At 39.3% G+C, this 21,937-nt stretch overlaps 1 protein-coding gene across 1 annotated transcript; it reads left to right on the forward strand.

Moving 5' to 3' along the window:
- The first annotated feature begins 1,578 nt into the window (after positions 1-1,578).
- On the forward strand, positions 1,579-21,434 carry LOC136317490 (A-kinase anchor protein 17B-like). Its single transcript, XM_066250214.1, has 6 exons — positions 1,579-1,654; positions 2,750-2,784; positions 13,709-14,462; positions 15,721-15,845; positions 18,104-18,329; positions 19,922-21,434. The coding sequence occupies exons 3-6, from the start codon at positions 13,725-13,727 to the stop codon at positions 21,407-21,409; spliced, it is 2,577 nt and encodes an 858-aa protein (XP_066106311.1). The 5' UTR covers positions 1,579-1,654; positions 2,750-2,784; positions 13,709-13,724; the 3' UTR covers positions 21,410-21,434.
- Positions 21,435-21,937: the final 503 nt, after the last annotated feature.

The following is a 21,937-nucleotide window of genomic DNA, read 5'->3' on the forward strand; positions in this document are numbered from 1 at the left end:
ATTTGATGTACACCTTTTCAGGCTTTGTGTGTAGAAGGGTGTGTATGGGGGAGGGTCTCAAAAATAATTTTCCTGCCTGACCAGGTGGTGGCGCAGTGGATAGAGCATTGGACTGGGATGCTGAGGACCCAGGTTTGAGACCCCGAGGTCACCAGCTTGAGCGCGGGCTCATCTGGCTTGAGCAAGGCTCACCAGCATGGACCCAAGGTCACTGGCTAGAGCAAGGGGTTACTCGGTCTGTTGTAGTCCCATGGTCAAGGCACATATGAGAAAGCAATCAATGAACAACTAAGGTGTCGCAACGAACAACTGATGATTGATGCTTCTCATCTCTCTCTGTTCCTGTCTGTTTGTCCCTATCTCTCCCTCTCTCTGGCTCTCTCTCTGTCTCTAAAAAAATAAATAAAAATAAATAATTTTCCTGCCACCTTCTAAGTTCTTCTAGCTGAGCTAATAATCAAATTAACGTGAGACAGATTAACAGGAGTACATGTCCAAATTTTATTACCGATTTACGAGAGGGACTTTCATAAGCTTGGAGACCAGCAGGCACATTAGGCAGTTGAGCTTTATCTGCTGTTTGGACAAAGGGGAAGGGGAGCAGAAGTCTGGAACTTCAAAGGAAATGTAGCCAATTTACAGGTAGACTAAGAGCAAGCCTGCCACTTTGGGCAGAGGAGAGGGAGGCAGGGTTTTGGGATGTCAAAGGGCTAGCGCGGAAAGTCCAGGGAGAGTAGAAAGGGCAAACGTGGTAAACAATTCTTGCCGGGCCACTCAGAAACGGTCCGACACAGGAGAATGTGACAAACAGGCTTTGCGAGGGTTCTCACTGTCTGCCAAACTTCGTTTCTGTTCTGATGCTTGTTTTCCTTCAAGCAGGACTTACTGTTTCATTCCTTTAGACAGGTGGGGGGGTGTCAGAGGTTTTTTCTGAGTATTTTGGTTCTTAATAACTAGCTTAAGAACAATATCCCAAAAGGCATATTTTTTGGAGGTAAAACTTTGGTCCCCCTCTTGTGTTTATATTGCTTATATTTATGTTACTTTACAAAAGCAAGATCATATAACACATTATTATTATACAACTTACATTTTGTTTTTCCCTCTAAAAAATATCATGGACATCCTTCCCTGTCAGTAAGCACAGCGCTACCCTTTCCTGTTTCCCTCCTTACCATTCTTCTTTTCTTCTTCATTCTCTCCTCCTCCTCCTTCTCCACCCTCTTCCACTTCGTCTGTTAGTTTGGGGCCTGAGGTCTTAAAGAGAAAGCCTCACAATGGGAATTATCACTGCTGTGCACCGGTATGCCAGGCACTGTCAGTTTTTAGTGACCAGGCAGAAGTTGCCAGTGACATTGCTGGGCTATTGAAGCCGTGGCATATGTGAAAAGCTTACCTCTTGGTACACACTACAGCCTCAATAATTTTAAAAAATAAGATTAAAAAATTAGTTCTTTGTTCTGGGAGAGTATTTTAAAATGAAATGTTCATAAATATTTAATTTTAGGATCTAAAACCCATGAACAACTGAGGAAGATACGAGAAGAACATGTTTAATTTGTTGCTGCTGCTGTTGGGAATCAGGAATCTGAGCTGAGGACTTTAAGGGAGGCCAGTTTTTCGTTTTGAAAAACAACTCGGTCCTCTTGGGAAGGTAAGAAAGTAACTTAAATGCTTCTTAATCTAGGTGTAGAGTCCTCTCACTGGAGAAATGACTGTGAAAAGATAAACTATAGAGCAGAGCTCATAGACTGGCAAACCCATGAGACCTGCAGATATATTTATTCACACTTCACAGTGCTTTTAAATTGTGTTAAACAGTTGCCAACATCTGAAAATTAGATTTCACATAAAAACCTAGATTTCTGGCCTCTCGGAGTAAAGGCCACACTCCTCCCTCTTTCCCTCATTGCAGCTGGTGCTGAGGAGCAGCACCCCTTTCGGCAGGACGTGTCCCTCAGTCTCTGCTCAGTATTCTTTGCTCACTGAGACCATCTTGCTGTTCATGTGGTCATCGGGTTGTGACCTTTGCTGTAGAATTTACTACTTATTTTTGCTTCACTGTGAGATGGAAATGATAGCCATTTTTTAAATGTCAAAAATACAATAGTACATTAAACACTGTAAAATAGTATTTGACACATTTCTCTATATATTGGACAACCTTTATTACACACTTCAGGAAAGCAGAGAGAGCTGGCTAAAATAGAGAAACCTGGTCTATTGTGTAGAAGTCACCCTTGTGAAGGTTAGGAGGCATATCCTCAATCTCTAAAAGTTGATCGTTTTTAGTAATCTTTGTAAATTTAATCTTGAGTACAATAAGAAATTAAAGTTTTAAATAAAATCAGTTTATGTTGAGCATAATTTTAAATGAGTGACTACAAATGCATCTATTAAAAGTTTGATTAAGTCAGCAGAGAAGTTTTATTAAAACCACTTTGCCAGGCCTGACCTGTGGTGGTACAGTGGATAAAGCGTCGACCTGGAACGCTGAGGTCACCAGTTCAAAACCCTGGGCTTGCACAGTCAAGGCACATATGGGAGTTGATGCTTCCTTTTCCTCCCCCCTTCTCTCTCTCTCTCTTCTCCCTAAAATGAATAAATAAAAACTTTTAAAACCACTTTGTCATAAAGATCATAACTCAATTTTCTAAACTTCATTTCTATGAATACATAGTATGTTTTGTTAAAAAATGACACCAATCAACAGCTTTGAACCTGTTCTTTTTTAAAATTATTTCCTTAGGAAAGTTTCTGGAGCAGATTCCTGGATCAGACAAAGTAAGCATTTTTATAATTCTTGCTTTGTCTTTCTAAATTATTCTAGAAAAATATTCAACTAATTTACAATATTTCTAGCAAGATATGAGGGTGTGTCTTTTTTCTTTCCAAAACTCTCTTAAGAATGGGTCTTTATAATTTTTATTTTTGTGAAAACTATTAAGTGGAATTGTATGTCTTGAAACTAATTGAAACTGTGTTTGTATTATCAGGTAGCTATTGCTGTATAACAAACTATTCCAAACTTAGTGGCTTAAGCAATGACCATTTATTAGTTCTCACAAGTCTGTAGGTTGGCAGGACTGTTCTGCTGATCTGTGAAGGCTCCAGCTGATCTGGGCTGGGCTTACGCAAGTGCCAGTGGTGAGTTGGCTGGCTGACTGGGAGCCAGCTGACTGGGATGGTCATCTGTCATAAGTGGGCTCTTCTTCTACTGGCCTCTCAGCCTCCAACAGGCTAGCTCAGATTTGTACTCAAGGCATGTTAAGGTTCCAGGAGAGTAAGAACCACTTGACAACTAGGCTGTCAAGGGCTATTCAATCACTTCTGCTACATTCTGTTGGCAAAAAACAAAACAAAACAAAACAAAAAAACAAGAGCTACCAAAAAACCCCCAAAACAAAACAAAAAAACCCCTAAAACAACCCAGCTTATATTCAAGGGCTGGGGAAAAAAATAGACTGTCTCTTGTTAGCAATAACTCAAAGTCACATTACAAAGGCTGTAGATCCAGGGAGGGTTAGAGTATCAGAATCATTTTTACAACTGTTATACCATAATATTCAAATGAATGTTGTCCTTCAAGCTGTTATTTTTTCAAAGCTCTATACCCATTCCAGCAGTGTACCCATTCATTGAAAAATATAATCAGTGCCTTTCTTTTTTTTTTTTTAATATTAATATTTTTTTATTAAATTTAATGCAGTGACATTGATAAATCAGGGTACATATGTTGAGAGAAAATATCTCTAGATTATTTTGACATTTGATTGTGCTGTATACCCCTCCCGCAAAGTTAAATTGTCTTCTGTCACCTTCTATCTGGTTTTCTTTGTGCCCCTCCCCTCCCCTAACCCCTCTCTCCTTCTTCACCCCCTCCCCCCTCCCCCAACCCTCCCGCCCCTGTTGCCATCACATTCTTGTTCATGTCTCTGAGTCTCATTTTTATGTCCCTTCTATGTATGGATTCATCTCAGTTTTTTTTTCTGATTTACTTATTTCACTCCGTATAATGTTATCAAGGTCCATCCATGCTATTGTAAATGATCCGATGTCATCATTTCTTATGGCTGAGTAGTATTCCATAGTATATATGTACCAAAGCTTTTTAATCCACTCGTCCTCTGACGGACACTTGGGCTGTTTCCAGATCTTCGCTATTGTGAACAATGCTGCCACAAACATGCGGGTGCATTTCTCCTTTTCGAGCCGTTCTATGGTGTCCTTGGGGTATATTCCTAAAAATAGGATAGCTGGGTCAGAAGGCAGTTCGATTTTCAGTTTTTTGAGGAATCTCCATACTGTTTTCTACAGTGGCTGCACCAGTCTGCATTCCCACCAGCAGTGCAGGAGGGTTCCCTTTTCTCCACATCCTCGCCAGCACTTATTCTGTGTTGTTTTGTTGATAAGCGCCATTCTGACTGGTGTAAGGTGATATCTCATTGTGGTTTTAATTTGCATTTCTCTAATGATTAGTGATGTTGAGCATTTTTTCATATGCCTATTGGCCATCTGTATGTCCTCTTTGGAGAAGTGTCTATTCATCTCTTTTGCCCATTTTTGGATTGGGTTGTTTGTCTTCCTGGTGTTGAGTTTTACAAGTTCTTTATAAATTTTGGTTATTAACCCCTTATCAGACGTATTGTCAAATATGTTCTCCCATTGTGTAGTTTGTCTTTTTATTCTGTTCTTGTTGTCTTTAGCTGTGCAAAAGCTTTTTAGTTTGATATAGTCCCATTTGTTTATCCTGTCTTTTATTTCACTTCCCCGTGGAGATAAATCAGCAAATATATTGCTCCAAGAGATGTCGGAGAGCTTACTGCCTATGTTTTCTTCTAAGATGCTTATGGTTTCATGGCCTACATTCAAGTCTTTTATCCATTTTGAGTTTATTTTTGTGAGTGGTGTAAGCTGGTGATCTAGTTTCATTTTTTTGCAGGTAGCTGTCCAATTTTCCCAACACCATTTGTTAAAGAGGCTGTCTTTACTCCATTGTATTGTCTTACCTCCTTTGTCAAATATCAGTTGTCCATAGAACTGTGGGTTTATTTCTGGGTTCTCTGTTCTATTCCATTGATCTATATGCCTGTTCTTATGCCAGTACCAGGCTGTTTTGAGTACAATGGCCTTGTAGTATAACTTGATATCAGGAAGTGTGATACCTCCCACTTTATTCTTCTTTTTTAAGATTGCTGAGGCTATTCGTGTCCTTTTTTGGTTCCATATAAATTTTTGGAATATGTGTTCTATATCTTTGAAGTATGTCATTGGTATTTTAATTGGTATTGCATTGAATTTATAAATTGCTTTGGGTAATATAGACATTTTAATGATGTTTATTCTTCCTAACCATGAGCACGGTATATGCTTCCACTTGTTAATATCTTCCTTGATTTCTTTTGTCAATGTTTTTTTCCGAGTACAAGTCTTTAGTGTCCTTGGTTAAGTTTACTCCTAGGTACTTTATTTTTTTGGTTGTAATTGTGAAGGGGATTGTTTCCTTAATTTCTCTTTCTGACTGTTCATTGTTGGTGTATAAAAATGCTTCTGATTTCTGAGTATTGATTTTATATCCTGCCACTTTGCTGAATTTATTTATCAGGTCCAGTAGTTTTTTGACTGAGACTTTAGGGTTTTCTATATACAATATCATATCATCTGCAAATAATGATAGTTTTACTTCTTCTTTTCCAACTTGAATGCCTTTTATTTCTTCTTCTTGTCTGATTGCTGTGGCTAGGACTTCCAGGACTATGTTAAATAAGAGTGGTGAAAGGGGGCACCCCTGCCTTGTTCCTGATCTTAAGGGTATTGCTTTTAATTTTTGCCCATTGAGTATGATGTTGGCTGTGGGTTTCTCATAGATGGCTTTTATCATGTTGATGTATGTTCCCTGTATTCCCACTTTGCTGAGAGTTTTGATCATGAATGGGTGCTGGATTTTATCAAATGCTTTTTCTGCATCTATTGAAATTATCATATGGTTTTTCTCCTTCTTTTTGTTTATGTGATGAATCACATTGATTGATTTACGAATATTGTACCAGCCTTGCCTCCCCAGAATAAATCCCACTTGATCATGGTGTATGATTTTTTCCATATATTGTTGGATCCGGTTTGCTAATATTTTGTTGAGGATTTTAGCATCTATATTCATCAGAGATATTGGCCTATAATTTTCTTTCTTTGTGTGGTCTTTGCCTGGTTTTGGAATCAGAATTATGCTCGCCTCATAAAAGGAGTTTGGAAGTCTTCCTTCCTCTTGAATTTTTTGAAATAGTTTGAGAAGGATAGGAGTTAGTTCTTCTTTGAATATTTGGTAGAATTCCGTTGTGAAGCCATCGGGCCCCGGACTTTTCTTTGTTGGGAGTTTTTTGATAACTGTTTCGATCTCCTTTGGTGTAATTGGTCTGTTTAGGTTTCCTGATTCTTCCAGATTGATTTTTGGAAGATTGTACGTTTCAAGGAATTTGTCCATTTCATCTAGGTTGTCTAGTTTTTTGGCATACAGTTCTTCATAGTATTTTCTTACAATATTTTGTATTTCTGTTGTGTCAGTTGTTATTTCTCCTCTCTCATTTCTAATTTTATTTATTTGAGTCCTCTCTCTTTTTCTTGGTGAGTCTACTTAAAGGTGCATCAATCTTGTTTACCTTTTCAAAGAACCAGCTCCTAGTTTCATTGATCTTCTGTATTGTTTCTTTAGCCTCTATGTCATTTATTTCTGCTCTGATCTTTATTATTTCCTTCCTTCTACTACATTTGGGCTTTACTTGCTGTTCTTTTTCTAATTCTTTTAGATGCAGGGTTAAGTTGTTTATTTGAGCTTTTTCTAGCTTCTGAAAGTATGCCTGTAGTGCTATGAACTTCCCTCTCAGCACTGCTTTCGCTGTGTCCCATAAATTTTGAGTTGTTGTATGCTCATTGTCATTCGTTTCTAGGAATTTCTTTATTTCTTCTTTGATCTCATTCTTAATCCATTCATTATTTAACACCCTGCTATTTAGTTTCCATGTGTTTGAGAATTTTTGAGCTTTTCTGCTGTGATTCATTTCTAGTTTCATGCCGTTGTGATCGGAGAAAGTGCTTGATATGATTTCAGTCTTCTTAAATTTGTTGAGAGCACTTTTGTGCCCTAACATGTGGTCTATCCTAGAGAATGTACCATGAGCACTTGAAAAGAATGTATATTCTGCTGCTTTAGGGTGAAAGGTTCTGAAGATATCTATTAAATCGAGTTGATCTAGTGTTTCCAATAAGTCTGCTGTTTCTTTGTTAATTTTCTTTCTTGAGGATCTATCTAGTGATGTTAGTGGGGTATTGAAATCCCCTACTATTATAGTATTGCTGTTGATCTCGCCCTTTAAATCCATCAAAGTCTGTTTTATATATTTGGGTGCTCCTATATTAGGTGCATAGATATTTATAATAGTTATATCTTCCTGTTGGATTACTCCCTTTATCATTATGTAGTGGCCTTCTTTATCTCTTACTATATCCTTTGTTTTAAAGTCCAATTTGTCTGATATAAGTATTGCTACCCCAGCTTTTTTTTCATTTCCGTTTGCATGAAACATTTTTTTCCATCCTTTTACCTTCAATCTGTGTGTGTCTTTTGTTCTAAGGTGTGTCTCTTGTAGACAACATATGTATGGGTCCTGTTTTCTTATCCACGCAGCTACCCTATGTCTTTTGATTGGATCATTTAATCCATTTACATTTAAGGTTATTATTGATATGTAGTTGTTTATTGCCATTTTCTTCTTTAAAGGTGTATTCCTTTTTCTTTTTTTTTTTTCTGTATTCTTTTCCCACTTTATCTGTTTACACCAGGCCCCTTAATATTTCCTGCAGCATTGGTTTGGTTGTAATGAATTCCTTGAGTTGTTTTTTGTCTGGGAAGCTTTTTATTTCTCCTTCAATTTTAAAAGATAGCCTTGCTGGATAAAGTAGTCTTGTTTGTAGGTTCTTGTTCTGCATTACTTTGAATATTTCTTGCCATTCCCTTCTGGCCTCAAGTGTTTCTGTTGAGAAGTCAGATGTCATCCTTATGGGGGCTCCTTTGTAGGTGATAACTTTTTTTTCTCTTGCAGCTTTTAATATTTTCTCTTTATCGCTTAGCTTTGGTATTTTAATTATGATGTGTCTTGGTGTAAGTTTCTTTGGGTTTCTCTTTAATGGAGTCCTCTGTGCTTCTTGGATTTGTGAGAGTTTCTCTTGCATTAATTTAGGGAAGTTTTCAGCTATGATATGATTGAACAAAGTCTCTATCCCTTGTTCTTTTTCTTCTTCTTCAGGAACCCCTATGATGCGGATGTTATTTCTCTTCATGTTGTCACAGAGCTCTCTAAGAGTTTCCTCTGACTTTTTGAGTCTTTTTTCTCTTTTCTTCTCTGCTTTCATGCCTTCATTCCAGTTGTCTTCTAACTCGCTGATTCGATCCTCTGCTCTATCTATCCTGTTTTTAATTCCTTCCATTGTGGTCTTTATTTCTGATATTGTATTTGTCGTCTCCAACTGATTCTTTTTTATACTTGCTATTTCTTTATTTAGGTTTTCAAACTCCCCCTCCATTGTTGTTCTAAGATCCCTAAGCATCCTTACAATCATTATTTTGAACTCCGCATCTGGAAGTTTGATTATTTCCATATCACTCAGTTCATCTCTCGAAAGTGTCTCTTGTGGTTTCATTTGGATTGCACTCCTTTGTTTTCTCATCTTCTTCTTCTTTTTTTTTTTTATTTGTAGAGTTGATTGAGTCTAGGCTTGGTGTTGTCTGCCTCCAGTTTTCAGTTGTGTTATTTTTAGGTCTTCGTGGGTTGGTATCAGCTATTATTTGTAATCCACTTTCGGATTTGGGCAGCTTTGAAGTCTTGATTTGTTTGTTTTCTTAACAGGTGATAGTCTTGTTAACTGATCTCAGCAGGGGGCTTCCTTGAAACTGTATCCAGGAATGCTGTGGGTGTAACCTGAGACGATGAAGGTCTCTTCCTCCAACTAATCTCACTGGGGGCAGGGTTTTTTCTCAGCTTCAGTAGGGGGAGGTGTATCTCAGATCTCCATGGAGACCTGAGTTACTGCCCCTCCTCTGCACTTCTTGTTTTCAGCTGTGTCTTGTTGTGCTGATTGGAGCTGGATAGATGTCCAGAGATCTCTGATCCGGAAGCACTTCAGCTCTGTTTTGTGAAAGGTTCAGTCCCTCCCCCAGCTATGGCCGCCTCCAGCACGAATGAGTCAGCTTTTTTATTTTGTTTCTTGCATACCTTAGCCCCTCACAGTCTGTCCCTCTCCCTGTCTTTTCCACTTGGGAGATAAGCTGGTCTTTTCAACCCACCTTGCTCCCTGGTCGCCAGGTAAGTGGCTGTGAGCAGTAGTTTCTGCTCTTTTTCCTCTGTGAAATCCTCTCTGGGCTCTCAGCCTCACCCCCCTCCTTCCCTTCCTGTAAGCAGAGGAGATTCAGGCACTCCTTACCAGGATTATTGTGGCTTCCTCTTTGCTCCTTGGTTTTTGAGAGCTGTTCTTGCAGTTCAGTGTTGGTTTTTCATGCTGATTTTTTCTAAATTGATTTGTATTCCAGTTTGGTGTTGAGAGCTGGGTGTCTGTGCATCCACCTACTCCGCTGCCATCTTCCAGTCCCCTAATCAGTGCCTTTCTTGGAATCGCCTTCTAAGGGTATAGTTATAAGCCAATTCATTATTTTAGTAATCCATTTTATCCAACATTCTTGATTCTAGATAATTTTTGATGATTTCTGAATATCAAATCCATAATAAAAGAATTTTGAAGCATGCCTTCATCAAGGCTATTTAAAACAATTCTGAACTCAATCCCAGGGAAGCTTCTAAAATGTCTAAAACAAAGGCATTATCACTGGAATAAATGGAGAGCATGACAATCCTGATTACTTTGAAGTGATTAACTGGAATATTTTTTCAAACATTGCTTTATATCAGATTGTATAAATAAATACCCATTGAAGGGGGATGGAGGTGGGGGAGAAGGCAAAAAATGTGAAGTTGGAATGGATGCGGTGTGGGGGCTTGGTATGGGGGGTAGAGGGTGTCATATCGAGTAGGACACTTGTAACCATGTCAACACAATCAATTTAAAAATAAATATAAATGGGCCTGACCAGGCAGTGGCGCAGTGGATAGAGCGTCGGACTGGGATGCGGAGGACCCAGGTTCAAGACCCCGAGGTCGCCAGCTTGAGCGCGGGCCCATCTGGTTTGAGCAAAAAGCTCACCAGCTTGGACCCAAGGTCGCTGGCTGGAGCAAGGGTTACTCAATCTGCCGAAGGCCCGCGGTCAAGTCATGTATGAGAAAGCAATCACTGAACAAGTAAAGTGCCACAACAAAAAACTGATGATTTATGCCTCTCTCTCTCTGTTCCTGTCTATCTGTCCCTATCTATCCCTCTCTCTGACTCTCTTTCTGTCACTGTAAAAAAAAACAACAACAACCAAAAAACCCCCCCAAACAAAACAAACAAACAATATATATATATATAAACTGAAGAAATACCTATCTACTATAGATGAATTTGGTGGTTAGTATATCTTAACTGAATTCCAAGTGACTTCTTTCTCCTAAAGGAGCTTAGTGTTGACTCTTAATTGCAGCAAACTTACTGGATTTTTTCTCTATTTTATTATTTTGATAATGTTGTAGAGAAGGGAACATGTTTATGCTCATATTGTCAGAGTTCGGTGTTGCTGTCAGAATTTCTAGAACGTAATATCTTAGATATTGCTTTTGGTGGCCTTTTTTTTTTTTTATAATTTTATTTTTTTAATGGGGTGACATCAATAAATCAGGATACATATATTCAAAGATAACAAGTCCAGGTTATCTTGTCGTTCAATTATGTTGCATACCCACCACCCAAAGTCAGATTGTCCTCCGTCACCCTCTATCTTGTTCTCTCTGTGCCCCTCCCCCTCCCCCTTTCCCTCCCCCATTCCCCCCTCCCCCCCGTAACCACCACACTCTTATCAATGTCTCTTAGTTTCACTATTATGTCCCACCTACGTATGGAATAATACAGTTCCTGAATTTTCTGATTTACTTATTTCGCTTCGTATCATGTTATCAAGATCCCACCATTTTGCTGTAAATGTTCCGATGTCATCATTTCTTATGGCTGAGTAGTATTCCATAGTGTATATGTGCCACATCTTCTTTATCCAGTCATCTATTGATGGGCTTTTTGGTTGTTTCCATGTCCTGGCCACTGTGAACAATGCTGCAATAAACATGGGGCTGCATGTGTCTTTACGTATCAATGTTTCTGAGTTTTGGGGATATATACCCAGTAGAGGAATTGCTGGGTCATAAGGTAGTTCTATTTTCAGTTTTTTGAGGAACCACCATACTTTCTTCCATAATGGTTGTACTACTTTACATTCCCACCAACAGTGGATGAGGGTTCCTTTTTCTCCACAGCCTCTCCAACATTTGCTATTACCTGACTTGCTAATAACAGCTAATCGAACAGGTGTGAGGTGGTATCTCATTGCCGTTTTGATTTGCATTTCTCTAATAGCTAAAGAAGATGAGCATCTTTTCATATATCTGTTGGCCATTTGTATTTCTTCCTGGGAGAAGTGTCTATTCATATCCTCTTCCCATTTTTTTATTGGATTGTTTGTTTGTTTGTTGTTGAGTTTTATGAGTTCTTTGTATATTTTGGATATTAAGCCCTTATCTGAGCTGTTGTTTGAAAATATCATTTCCCATTTAGTTGGCTTTCTGTTTATTTTGTTATCAGTTTCTCTTGCTGAGCAAAAACTTCTTAGTCTGATGTAGTCCCATTCATTAATTTTTGCCTTCACTTCTCTTGCCATTGGAGTCAAATTCATAAAATGCTCTTTAAAACCCAGGTCCATGAGTTGAGTACCTATGTCTTCTTCTATGTACTTAATTGTTTCAGGTCTTATGTTTAGATCTTTGATCCATTTTGAGTTAACTTTTGTACAGGGGGAGAGACTGTAGTCCAGTTTCATTCTTTTGCATGTGGCTTTCCAGTTTTCCCAGCTTGGTGGCCTTTTTAAAAACCAGTTTATGCAAACTGTCTCCTTAAAGGGATTGACTTGAACTGTCCTTCAAGGACAGTTATTAAAGAAATATGTACCTATAATGTTAACTGAGGGTTAGTAGTAAATTTTGTGTTAGAATTTTCATCATCTGGCTATATATATATTTGGGTCTAAACGTCCCCAAAGTTAACATTAATGAGAAAATTAGGCTGACTAGGCAGTGACGCTGTGGATAGAGTTTTGGGCTGGGATGCTGAGGACCTAGATTTGAAATCCCGAGGTTGCCAGCTTGAGCACAGACTCACCAGCTTGAGCGTGGAGCCGTTGGCTTGAGGAAGGGATCACTGGCTTGGCTGGAACCTCCAGGTCAAGGCACATATGAGAAGCAATCGATGAACAACTAAGGTGCCGCAACTCTGAGTTGACGCTTCTCATCTCTCTCCCTTCCTGTCTGTCTGTCCCCATCTGTCCTTCTCTCTCTCTCTCTCTCTCTCTCTCTCCCTCTCTCTCTCACTAAAAAAAAAAAGAAAAGAAATCAAGTGATGTATATTCTGAGTACATCTACTTTTGGTGGGGGAAGGTCTTTTATGGGACTTCAAGTCAGCAAGTAGAAGAAGAAATTCCCATTTCCCAGTATTAGTGATATAATTCACCTTGGGACGGTTTAAAAGAGTTTGTTAATATGAAATGCCCACAGCAGTCATGTTTTAGGGGTTTTCTAGTCCAAAGTACAGGACAAACTTACTTTGTCACTTATTAGAAAAGGTTTCCTCTTCTTCACTTGAACTTAGAGTTCAGTTTAGTTAAAGTCCGTAGACTGCAGTAATTAGAATAGATACGTGCAGTCTTGGCCAGATAGCTTGGTTGGTTGGAGCATCGTCCTGAAGCACTGAGGTTGCCAGTTCGATCCCCTGTCAGGACACATACAGAAACAGATCAGTGTTCCTGTCTCTTTCTATCTTCCTCTCTAGCTAAAATCAATATAATCTTTTTTTTAAAAGAATAGATAAGTGCATATAAGACTTAGAAACCACCTGAACAAAAGATGCTAAATCAGATGTGTGGGTGCATGTTCGTGACTGTGCCAAATGGGTTTTACCCTTGCCCTGTAACTGCCACCACCAGCAGGTTTTATGGGACATGATATTATGAGATCAGGTATACAATAGATTGGAGATTTGGAATCTTAGGGACTCAATGTATAGGCAACTGATTTCATTTTCTTGAATCTGTCTGAATTTTCCCATCAGTAAAACAAGCGTGAGAATTCCCACCCACAGGTTGCTTCATGAATCAAATGAGATAAAGTTGTACAAACAATAGTCATAGTTTATGTTTATTGAGAATGTCTTATGTCCTAGGCACTATTCTGAGGATTTCACATGTACTCGCGTATTTCACACACACACACACACACACACACACACACACACACACACACCCGAAAACTAATATTTCTGTTTTACAGTTAGGGGTACTGAGACAGTACATGGAAACTCTTTGAAACCTCTAATGCACATTAAACAAATATAAGCTATTGTCTTAAGTCTCCCTATAGTATACTTTTCCCTCTCAGTTTGAGCTAAGTCCAGCAAATGCTAGCACCATTCAAAATCCAAATCTGTGTTTTGCTGCATTTGTTTGAAATGTTCTCTTTTGCCCGCCAAGGTGTCCTGAGAATACGATGCCGGTCACAGTGGTGTATGACAACTCTGAGGCAACAGAGCTGTGTGCATCTCAGCACCTTTACCTCAAGCCCATAGCAAAATTGATAATCAATGTATTGCTCCCAGAGAGTACAGAATCTATCAGGCCTTTCTCGAACTGGGAAGTTCTTAACCAGCTGAAAATCCTGATCTGCCCTGATCAGTTCACCACAGTTCGGCTCTCCAAGAGTACAAAGGACTTCATCCGATTTGAAGGGGAGGCTGAAACACAAAGTTTGGTTCAGATCCTGAAGGCAAAATTACATGGGAAGATCATCAAGCTAAGTGGCTTGAAAACAGACTTAAAAATAGTGGCTACGGATGCCCAGGGAGAGTTGGAGCACTTCCCCAAAGAAGAGGAGCTCCCATCCAGTGACAGGACTGATGAGCGCCCAGATTCCATACATTTCAAAGGCTTGCCTTGCAAGTGGTTTGCACCTAAAGGTTCCAGTGGAGAGAAGCCATGTGAAGAGATCCTTCGGGTGGTCTTTGAAACTTTTGGGAAGATCAAGAATGTGGATATTCCTATGCTTGACCCCTACAGAGAGGTGATGACTGGTGGAAGCTTTGGGCGTTTTAGCTCCAGCTTGCAGACATTTGAGGCCTTTATACAGTACCAGGAGTCAACCGACTTCATAAAAGCCATGGAGTCCCTTCGAGGGATGAAGCTGATGCTTAAAGGGGATGATGGGAAAGCTCTGGCATGTAACATTAAGGTAATAAGTAGCCAGAGTTTCTTTTATTTGCCACTCTTCAGGTGGTTCTAAGTAAAAGCTAGAAGGAAGTATCTAGAAAAAATTTCCTTAGTCCCCACTAGGCTCTGAGCAATAGCTCATATAAAGATTTGTGTTGTCATTAATAAATGGATATTTAGGAAGAAAAATAATTCTGATTTCAACATTCGTTTGCTATCAGGCATGCTGCCAACTGGTGTTCTACACTGATTACTGTTATAATCTGGGGCTCTGCCCTAACTTCTTCAGGGAATCATGGCTCTCATGGAAGTATCTCATGTGCTTATGCTATTTGACAGATTGCTGAGAGAGAGGAATGCACGCAGTTTGAAATCACAGGGAGAATAGTTTATTATTAGGATCACAATTTATATTTTCAAAATGTTAGGTAAATTGTTAAAACATAATCCCAACAGACTTGAATTTTTTTCCTTTTAATATATATCAACCTGTTTGTCTACTCATGTCTACTCATGTTATTGATATCTGAATGCTTAGTCATCTCCTTCTTGAAACCTTAATTCAGCAGAGGAAAAGAGGCTGCTCAACCCTTCTTTTTCTCTAAATTAATCTTTATCATGAATTTGGACTTTTAGCTTAAGTAGCTTCCTATGTATGAATGTGTGTGTGAAGCTACTTATGTTAAAATGTACACTTTAGCCCTGGCTGGGTAGTTAAGTTGGTAGAGCATTGTCCCCGTAAACCAAAGTTGCAGGTTCGATTCTCAGTCAGGGCATATATGAGAATCAACCGATGAATGCATAAATAAGTAGAACAACAAATCAATATCTCTCTCCCCTCCACTCTGTCGAAAATCAATAGAGATTTTAAAAAATCGATAAATATTCATTAATTTTTTAAAATGAAAAATAAATTAAAAAATAAAACATGCATTTAAAAATTATGAGCTTTTCAGTCAGACAAAAGATATAGCAAATACTCTAATGGTCAGTCATATACCACTGCCCACCTTGTGCCTATGAGAGCCTGTGCCTGTAATAGTATTGTGATGTCACCTATGACGGTGGAGTGAGCTCCTCAGAGCTCTGCCAAAGATAATTCTGGAGCCCACAGTACTGTTTGGAAGGCAGTTGAGAAGCATGGAACACCATGGACATGGGGATAGCGAGAGAACATTTTTAATTCATTTGGTTTTGAATTACCCTTGGCCATATTAGTTTATTTATCTGGCACAGAGTGGCAAACCTGTATAATGAAACTTGAAAATGTTTGGGGACAGGTTCTGTCTGATAAGACCAGACACTTCAGTGAAGGAGCTATTAGGAGAAGAAATCAAGAAAGGTTAAAATTACAAGAGCTGGAGGAAGCAAAGAGAAAAGAAAAAGAGAGAGAAGAGGCTGAAAGGTAAGGAGACCAACTTTAACAAAGAGGTTTTTACTTTGGATTTATGAATTTATCCCTTTGGGTGACTGGCTAGACTTGATAGATTACATTGAGGTGGGGAGGGGGCGGGAATTGGTTCAGGTTGAAGAACTCCAGGGAAGCCTATAGTCTTTCAATTGTGCTGTTATAAAATCAAAATGACAAAAACAGTGGGAAACAAGTCACTAAAATAAAAGTACCCTTGGCCTGACCAAGGAGCTCAGTAGATAAAGCATGGACTCAGAACGCCAGAGATTGTGGGTTCGACCCCCAGTCAGGGGGTCAGGAGCTATTAGGAGAAGTAATCAATGAGTGCACAACTAAATGGAACATGAGTTGATGCTTCTCTCTATATCTCCCTTACCCTCTCATTTTTCCACCTCCTTCCTCCTCCTCTTATCCTTTCTCTCTCTCTCTCCCTTTCTTTCTCAAATGAATGAAAAATATTCTTTAAAAAAGTAAGTGTCCTTGTTAAGGATAACAAGTAATGAGAAATAATGGGACTAGCCAGAGTATGCTGCCTGGGAAGTGATTTTTTTAAAATAAGGACTAGGAATTTTTCCACTGCGCCACCACAGGTCAGGCCGGACTAGGAATTTTTATAGTGAAAATTCTAGCCTATCGAATTTTTTAAAAACTCCAAATTTAGCTAAAATTTACTAACTTTTACCTAGCCTGCCAATCTAGAATATTTTCTTTAAAAAGCAGTGGATAGAGCCTTGGCCTGGGATGCTGAGGATGCAGGTTCAAAACCCCAAGGTCACCAGCTTGAGCGTGGGTTTATCAGTTTGAGTGTGGGGTCACAGGCTTGAGCGTGGGATTATAGACATGATCCCATGGTGGTCACTGGCTTGAGCCCAGAGACTGCAGGTTTGAAGCCAAAGATTGCTGGCTTGAAGCCAAAGGTCGCTGGCTTGAGCAAGGGGTCATTTGCTTAGCTGGAGCCCCCCAGTCAAGGCACATATGAGAAGCAATCAATGGACAACTAAGGTGCTTGCTGCAGCTATGAGTTGATGCTTCTCATCTCTCTACCATCCTGTCTGTCCCTCTTTATTTCTCTTTCTCTCTATCTTTAAACAAACAAACACCTCTTTTTAGGTCTAGAAAATGTTTTCTTCCATAGGGTGGTCAATAGTCAAACTAACCCATATGCAAGAAGGCATGGATTGATTTATTGGGACTATTCTTGTTGACCTAAGTTCTTCATGCAAATTTAAGGAGCTCCATCTTTATTTCTTTGAGCTTATCATCATTTCCCAACTTAGGAGCTTAAGACAAGGTTTTTCAAAGGTTTTTTAAGAAGATAAAAATGGGCTAGAACTTCAGGGCTCTGAAAACCAGTTTTATCTCCTGGCCCCTCTTCTTGCATGATTATTCTTCCAGTCTTTTATGTAAATTACAGCCATTAAAGAAGAGAGATAAAGAGTATTGTTCCATGTGCCTCTCACTTTTTTGGCTGGTGAGGTGATAGACTTTACTTGTGGTCAAGACTGTGAAACTTGGACAAAAGTTATGCCTAGTCGATTTAGCTGTTCCCCTCAAATTTCTAGACTGACTATGCAATTTATTAATAGATAATCCTCCAGTTTTTGACTAAGTCCTCACTCATATAATTATCTTTTTTTTTGGTCTTTTCCAATCTTTTCATAAAGGCCTAACCAAAACACTTTATATTTTCATAAAATAGCAGTAAAAAAACAAACTATATTCTTCTAAGCCAGTATGTTTCTGTGATAGTGTACTATGTTGTAACATGTATGAAGGACCAGTTCTCACCCTTAAGATTTTCTGAGTGCCTTGACTTACCTTTATTTGCCTATGTTAAACCAGCTTGTAGTAGGTTTTGATCTCAAGAAAAACGAAACGTCCTTGTAAAAGCTGGTCCAGTAGTTCCTTCTTGTGGTTTGAAAAAGAGGGCTAGAGGTCCCTCCTTTGAATTCTGGTTGTTTTTTTGTTTTGTTTTGTTTTGTATTCTCTGTGTAAAGTCTCCTGTACATGCTTCTAATTGATCAACTCAGTTATGTGTCTTTCCCCTTTGATGGATGCATCACAGTGTCTTTTACTTTCAGCTGTCTCTGCAGGCCCTGAGGTCAGTAGTGAGAGATTCCTGGAAACCTGTATCATCTGTTGTTTGTCGGTATTGTCCTCCTCTCCTCCCCACTGCAGTGGGGAAAGAATGGGGAGGAGAACAAATGCCAAATAAATACCTTCTGAATGGTTGACCTTTAATCATTGTCCAGAAAAAGAAAGGAGGAGGAAAAGAAAGCCCAGGAGAAAAGGAAAAAGGCCAGGGTCAGGAGGCGAGCCCAGAGGGAAAGAGAAAGACACCAGCCAAGGCATCGGGACAGAGCCAGAGACAAGCTGCCTGCGGAGCCCAGCTCTTCAGAGTGGACGAAGAAGTTCCTGCTGACTCAGAGGAGGGGGGAGGCCTTTTCGTTGCTACTGGCGCTCCTGAGGAAAATTGAAGTAAGGCTCTTTCCATTCGTTGATTGTTCAGTTTTGGTAGATACTGGTCTTTCTGAGATACAACCTGTCCAGTTAAGCACTCACCTATTTAAAATTGATACCATGGAAGACACATCGCATTCATTGCATTTTATTTACCTCTAATAACCCCAGTTGTGGGTTTACACAAGGGGTATCCAGATTCTCTCAAGGAGTTGTGTCTTACCCTTGTCATCTGTCACACACATTTTGTGTTGCTAAGCTTCAAAACAGTTTTATGCAGTGCAGTATAGCTAATGTATCTACTTTTTCAGGCTCCTAATGGATGTAACAAAATACGAGGGGGAAGAAATGGATGGTGTCAGTGTTAGTTTTGACATCTTCCCTTAACTTGTCTATTTATCTGCAACAGGTTTAAATGAGAAGGGAGAACCTTTAACAGATAACTTTATATAGCACGCTCATGTTAGTCTAGTCTTAAAGTATTTGGTAAGGAATTTCTCACATTGCAGAGCAATAGTTTTGTTTGGAAAATGCCAATTTGGAAGTTTTTTTCCCCACTTAGTGACCTAAAGATAATCAGACTTAGCAGATGTCCTAAGGTAAAGGCTAGAAAGGCTTGTAAACTATTCATTTCAAAATCTATATTCAGTGTTTTTTTAAATACTATACAAAGAGTAAGTAGCACTAGTAGATAGAGTTGATTTGACATATATTTGTAGGCTTAGTCTTTTTCTCAGTAGTGTGGATAATCAAACAGTGAAGTCAGGATCAGAAAAATATCACATTTTTACTTATAATAAGGTTATCCAGATCTTTTTTAGTTTACCTTAATGACCACCGAGGGTGACTCAATTTAAAGAATTGATCTTTTTGAATCTGCGCAATGCCTAACTCTTGGCCCCGTGGATACCTTGTAGTGCTGCAGTCCCCACATTCTACTCCCAGATGATGGGTAAGCACTGGGTCCTGATTTGCACCAGGTGTCAGTGGAAGCACGGTACAAACTCTCCCACGGGGCGAGACTGTGGGGAGTACCTTTCACCTGCCCTGCCACTGTGCAGAGCAGAGAGCACAAGCACCACAGACAGAACCATTGTCATGGCCATGTTTTCTTTTTGCCATGTTGTTTCTGACTGGGGGCAGGCAGAGACACCTTCACCTGCAATGCACAGGGAGAAGCTGAAGTGAAAAACAGAAAGACGAGTTATCTTTTAAGCCAGCTGACTCTCTTGCAGACACATATTTCACCCAACAGTCTTCTTGTTCTAGGATTTTCTGGGAGAGCTATAGAACATTTCTTATTCCCCTTTATATCCCCAGTTTGTGAGCAAATGAAAAAAGGGTGATGTGCTGTGAAGGTCATGAGGTGCTTTGTAACGTAAGGATGGGCATAGACCAGTAACAGCTCAAATTGGACTGAGACATTTAAGTTTATCCCACCTGTTTCCTCAGTGCAATACTGTATTATTCCTAATTTGGATCTCTCCTGGGTGTTATTAGAAATCTCTTACAATAATGTCAGAAATCCCAATTTTCATTGAAATTTTTAATCTGTATAGTTTTTCATGTCGTATTTTTAACCCCTCCTCTTTTATTTTAATTTTTTGAAGGCATCCATACCAGTGAACCCACAGGAAACAGGTGCTGCAGGGCCTGAAGCTAATCAGAGTCTGGGGAACAGAGTGCAGACTCTGAAGAAAGAACAGTTAAATACTCAGTATCTTCAAAATCGGGAGAAAATGCCAGGTTACCAGTCTTACAATTCAGGCAAAAAACGAAAACAAAAAGTGGGTAGGATTCAGTTACGTAAATTGTCCCGCCGCCGTCGAAGAAAAAGAAGAAGACGTTTAGGTAGAAAAAAAAGAACTAGAAAATTATTAACCAATGGATTCAACCACAATTTTTTCTCTAATAATACCTTGCAAATTACATTAATTCGAGATCAGCCTCTTGAGAAAGAAGACCATCTTAGTTATAATATATCTTATCCCTACAGATTATTTGAGACAGTCCCTGGCAGGAAAAAGAAAATCTATGAAACATGTGAGTGTATTGACTTTCTATTAGATCATTATTATCACATTCCAAAATATCCTTCTATTTGCCTAGAACCAAGTGACCCAACAAGCACATATCAGTGGCAGAGATCTGTCCAAGCAAAAGGAAATGGATTTCAAATCAATTTGAGAAAGTACAAATGTTACTCAACCAGCATGAACCAAATCCAAAACTTGCAAAGTAAAGAACAGGTTCAAGAAGAAAATCACTGGCCAAAGACTGATACTCAAGATCCAATGCATAAACCACAAAATAAGGCAAATGGGGGTAATGCCAAAATTTGTCCTCAGGAGTTTCAAACTCATTGCAAGGACCAAGCAAATGAAGCTGCTGTTCAGCTGACCCCAACTTATGGAAAGGACTGCCTGTCAGAAAAGACCCATGCTAACCAGGTAAAATATCCCAAATCCAGTAGTCAGAGCCAAGTTTCCTCACCTGAAAGGTCAGAAGACGTCGAGTTGAACTTGACAGATTTGTTAGAAAACATTAGTAGTGATTCTGACTGCTTCAGTGAAATCCTTACCACAAACAAAGAGGAGAAAGAGAAATCTATGGCCACATTTGAAACTGCCCCCAATGGAGGATCTCTTGATGATGATGAAATCATCGTGTATTATCAAGAAATTAGCTCAAGTCAGCCGACCTCGGAATCAAAGTGGGAACATTTTAAAACGGAGGAACACTCTAAAGACGGGCATAAGAAATCAGAGGAGAAGTCTGAATATGAGCAGAGATATTCATTGCTTGAGGGTGAAAACAACTCCACGAGAGCCCAGAAGAGCAACAGCAAAGAGAAGAAAAACATAGCCCCAGAATGCTTGTTTGAGCAGGACGACTCTTACAAGTCCAGTTCCAGTGGTCTGCTAGACAACAGCACAAGAAAGAGAAGGAGGTGTAGTGATAATACACTGGACGAGGCAGTGAATGACCTGCCCTTTCATGTGCCTGATGTGCCAGTAACGTCACCAGAATGTGCTGATGCTATGCACTGGAGCTGTTCTCCCCAAAGTCAAGAGAGACTTGGGGGAGTCGGAATATAACTAGGATGAACTAAATTCAAAAAACAGGAAAATTCTACAGATTTCATGCTTACTTCTGCTAATCATTACATTATACATAACAGGAGCACATTGACTGTGGAAGCAACAAACAACAACAATAGTTCTTTATAAATGTTTTGAAGTTCTTTTAGATCAAGAACACCTTTATTCACAATAAACAATTTATGAGAAGAACATTTAAAACCAAATACAGCTATGTAGTTAGCAACAACAAGAGAGCAACATTTAAAAGCTTGAACAAGGTCAAATGAAAAACCTTGTTTCTCTGGCCAAACTATAAAACAGGTCAAAATCTCTGCAGGTGTGTTGGCAAGCTTTGGAAATGCAAACAGTCCAGTTTCTGAAGCTTGATCCAAGAACAGATGTTTCTACAGTTCAACTGCAACTTTGATTTGGCCCCAGTGAAGGACAAAATTAACACTGAGAGGTATTGAGATAGCCTCTTTGGCCCTTTCGCCATCACTTAGCATCATTTAGTTTCATTTTTCTTGAAAGAGGACACCAGCA

The sequence above is a fragment of the Saccopteryx bilineata genome, chromosome X (assembly GCF_036850765.1).
Source record: "Saccopteryx bilineata isolate mSacBil1 chromosome X, mSacBil1_pri_phased_curated, whole genome shotgun sequence".
NCBI lineage: Eukaryota > Metazoa > Chordata > Mammalia > Chiroptera > Emballonuridae > Saccopteryx > Saccopteryx bilineata.